This window comes from Salmo salar, chromosome 23 (genome assembly GCF_965601325.2).
Source record: "Salmo salar chromosome 23, fSalSal1, whole genome shotgun sequence".
NCBI lineage: Eukaryota > Metazoa > Chordata > Actinopteri > Salmoniformes > Salmonidae > Salmo > Salmo salar.
In genome coordinates, this window is record NC_138313.1 from 53,789,067 (window position 1) to 53,793,464 (window position 4,398).

The 4,398-nt window shown below is 43.6% G+C and overlaps 1 protein-coding gene across 1 annotated transcript; it reads left to right on the forward strand.

Moving 5' to 3' along the window:
- Window positions 1-380: 380 nt before the first annotated feature.
- On the forward strand, window positions 381-3,148 carry LOC106584844 (forkhead box protein B1-like). Its single transcript, XM_014170445.3, has one exon. It carries the CDS (start codon window positions 668-670, stop codon window positions 2,036-2,038), a length of 1,371 nt encoding a protein of 456 aa, XP_014025920.3. The 5' UTR covers window positions 381-667; the 3' UTR covers window positions 2,039-3,148.
- The last annotated feature ends 1,250 nt before the right edge of the window (window positions 3,149-4,398 follow it).

The window sequence follows — 4,398 nt, forward strand, 5'->3', positions numbered from 1 at the left end:
AACATTTAATAGCAATATAATAATTCATTAGTTATATTTGCAAGTGCTAAGTGTGTTTGCTAATTTAAAACGATAATTTTCCTGTCTGATTGTGGGTGGAAATATGTACAGTTTCGGTTTTAAACGGCATTACTCACCAATGTAACCCTTTACACACCCGCCTGAATGAATTGATTCCCGATGATCAGAACGAATACATTTATAGACGAACAGAAATACAATACACATGTCTTCGAATTGTAAAACATATTTTTTTGTTGTTGTAAAGAGCAATATTATGGTCATTTAGCAGAAGGTTTTTAACATCCAAAGTGACTTACAGAACTGTCGACATTGACAGCAGCATCCAAAACAAAGGGGAAGTGATGTCATGAAACATTATCACAACCCACAGTGATAATGGCAGCCAATTTCCATGTCAAACATCCCATAGCTCAGTAGCTCTAATTGTAGTGTGAATTGACGACTTTAAGCCCACTGAGGGAAAGGTTAGAGAATACCTCCACTCTGTTAGCTACCTAGTGCCATCACGGTTCAATTCAGGGGCCTGAGCCTTTTTACCCTTTGTACTATCTTCAGATGGAAAAAGATTTCTGTTGGCCCAAGGTGTCTATTGGCCCATTTATTGCGTGTAAACACGCTCCTCCGTGAGTGATTGTGATGTGATATGAGGTGTCACATTAGAGGAGCTGTTCTGGATGGGTGGGGGGGGGGGTCCAGCTGCTGTAACCACCACCCACTACTATCACACGGCAGTGAGAGGAGGACATGGAAGTGTAGCTGCTACTTAGCTCATCAGGACGGGATGAGAAGGAGAGATCACATCCGTTCCATTCAGTTTAACACGGAGAGAAAAGTTGTCTGCTACTTTACTAAAGTCAAAGACCACAGCTCACAGCTCTGCCAAGACAACCAGACTGACTTTCCCAGGAAGAGAGAGAGAGCTGCAGCACAGAGTTCTGGAGAATGGATCGATATACCGCAACTTTCAAACGTTAAACTCTACTCCTGTGTTTTTCATTTTATACACGCAGAATATGTATTTTCATGCAGAGTGCTGAGAAGTGTTCACCACCGAGCCAAACTAAGCGCAACGAGTTATTTGAAGTTTGGTGAAATAACACTGTCGGCAATGCCGCGACCAGGGAGGAATACGTACAGCGACCAGAAACCTCCCTATTCCTACATCTCCCTCACCGCCATGGCCATCCAGTCCTGCCCGGAGAAGATGCTCCCTCTCAGCGAGATCTACAAGTTCATCATGGACAGGTTCCCTTATTACAGAGAGAACACCCAGCGGTGGCAGAACTCCTTACGACACAACCTGTCCTTCAACGACTGTTTCATCAAGATCCCGCGGCGTCCGGACCAGCCCGGGAAGGGTAGTTTCTGGGCTCTGCACCCCAGCTGCGGGGACATGTTCGAGAACGGGAGCTTCTTGCGGCGCCGTAAACGGTTCAAAGTGATGATGATGATGGCGGCGCAGGAGCACCTGGCTCAGTCCAAGCTGTCTGACGCGGCCCATTACCTCCAACAACAGGCTAAGCTCAGGCTTAGCGCCCTGGCTGCCACCAGCACACACCTCCCTCAGGTCTCCAGCTCTAACGTGGGAGTGTCACAGCCATCAACTTTTAAACATCCATTTACTATAGAGAACATCATCGCCAGAGAGTATAAGGTGCCTGGGAGTCAGTCTATGTCTGCAGGCTACCCGTTGCACAACCAGCTGACTGCGGCCTGGCCTCACATGTACAACACTATGGTGGACTCTGTTTCTCCTATCTCAATGAGCGGTGACTATGGGGCCTTCGGCATGCCCCTTAAATCAATGTGTCACGAAGGACAGACCCTCCCGGCCATCCCAGTGCCCATCAAACCCACCCCGACCCCGGTGACTCTCCCTGGGGGGCCGACGCCCCACATCCCCGCCTTCCTCTCCAACTCTTACCGGTCTCTGAGCCCCATGTCCCCGCAGGCAGCCACCACTCCCAGGGAGACTCACACCAACCCCACAGTGCAGTCCGTGGTGGTGCATTGACCTCCAGAGCTATACGGCACTCTTTATGAATGAGACCAGCAGGTTCAGACCAATTCCTTAGTTTAATTGTGACTCTTGTTTCCGTGTAGCAGCGTAGAGCCTACATTGTGTATTTGCTTTGAATGCTCATTGTCTTATAACATGGGTCCAATAGAGATATAGGGAAATATCGCTCTTCAGCTTATAAAGTATCTGTGTTTACAGTTTTGTACGAGTTGTAACGGAGTGAGGCACTGCAAACAGAGTCTCAGTCAGAAGAATGAGAGAGATACTTCCTTTTCTTAAAAAAACAAACATTATTTCATTTGTATCTGGACTTCCAATACTTTAATTGCACCTGACACCCTATGGTTACATTGGGTAGGTCATGGCAGACTTTTTTACTGCATTATTGCAGTTATTATCGAGGACCTCGAAGTTAATTATAGGGATTATAACTGAACAATGCAAAGCCCTCTGAACTACAATCTGACTCGTTAGACAACGACATATCTGATGACAACAAACACTTCATTACAACCCCAACCCACACAATGTGTGTCGAGCAGAAGAACCTCTGAATTGATCTATTGTTTTTAACACATTGTTATTTTTGATACTGGATTGGTGGTTTCTGTGCGAATAACAAATATGTATTAGATTTGTTTTTAACCATCTCTGTAAAAAACACTGACAGAATTATTAAACTTTTTTCAATCTTAAGAAATAGTAACGTTAAGGGAGGTATAGGGTTTTAGGGTCCTTGCTAAACGCAAAATAAATATGCGAATAAATGTGAATAATTGCAAATATGTTAATATGACAATGTTGTAAAATGCACTTTTAAGCTGTTCTGTGAAGCGTTTAATTGAAAGCCCTGTTGACTAGTGGATTAAATGCTGTAAATGTTGATTTTTCTCTGTTAAAGGGACAGCGTGCTCAACCCTAAACGATGTGTTTTTCAGACAGCATGCTCAACCCTAAACGATGTGTTTTTCAGACAGCATGCTCAACCCTAAACGATGTGTTTTTCTGACAGCATGCGTGCTTTCTAAACATTTGCATATAATCTGCATTGAATTAAAAACATGGTCATCGAAATATTTTCTCATTAAAATGGTGTAAACTTTACTGTAATGGTTGGTGTATTCTGTGATGGTTAACAACTGGTATAATTCTGTTATCATGCAGTTATTTATTATTAAAAAAAGACTTCCAGACAAACAACATAATAACAGGTTCATTATAATAAAATAATATTTATTATTATTATTATTATTATTACTAGTATTACTAGTATTACATCAAATGCCTATTCATGTTCAAATAGACCTATTTAATTTCAAGGTATATTGCTGTGTTTATCAGAGACCAGAACGCTGTGTGCAGTGTGTTGGCTACACCAGAACCCACAGGAGCAGTCATAACAGAATGAACAGAGACCAGAACGCTGTGTGCAGTGTGTTGGCTACACCAGAACCCACAGGAGCAGTCATAACAGAATGAACAGAGACCAGAACGCTGTGTGCAGTGTGTTGGCTACACCAGAACCCACAGGAGCAGTCATAACAGAATGAACAGAGACCAGAACGCTGTGTGCAGTGTGTTGGCTACACCAGAACCCACAGGAGCAGTCATAACAGAATGAACAGAGACCAGAACGCTGTGTGCAGTGTGTTGGCTACACCAGAACCCACAGGAGCAGTCATAACAGAATGAACAGAGACCAGAACGCTGTGTGCAGTGTGTTGGCTACACCAGAACCCACAGGAGCAGTCATAACAGAATGAACAGAGACCAGAACGCTGTGTGCAGTGTGTTGGCTACACCAGAACCCACAGGAGCAGTCATAACAGAATGAACAGAGACCAGAACCGAGGAACGGCTGAATCAGAATGCGGGTGCTTAGAATGCATGGAGTTACTGCCATAGTCACAGCGCAGACAACCAGCCTCATTCATTCAGCGACACGCTAATAGACACATAGAGAAGAAAAACATTAACACCAACAAGAAACTACCTTAGGCTAATACTTAGTTATAACAACAAGAGATTTTGCTTCGAACTCCCCCCCCCCGCCCCAACAAAAAAAATCCATCAGAAACAGAGTAGGCTTAGCTCGTAACTGTCATTTAAGACATTTTAGAATCTCATAATGTTTTAGTGTTTTGCACTGACATAACTGCTACCAGTTAATTAAAGTTTCACTTTAAGGGTTATTTAGTAAACCATCTCATAGCCTTTACAACACTGATATTATGGATTAGGTGGCAAGCCGATAACAAGTGAACTTTTCTTGATGCCCTATCAACGCGATGTATGAGGCAGGATTCCTAGCCTCTCTAGGTTTCTTCCTAGGTTTTGGCCTTTCTAGGGAGTTT

Bases quoted from the DNA above. Each gene is read 5' to 3' on its own strand.
- LOC106584844 (XM_014170445.3), top strand. From the start codon at position 668: ATGAGGTGTCACATTAGAGGAGCTGTTCTGGATGGGTGGGGGGGGGGG.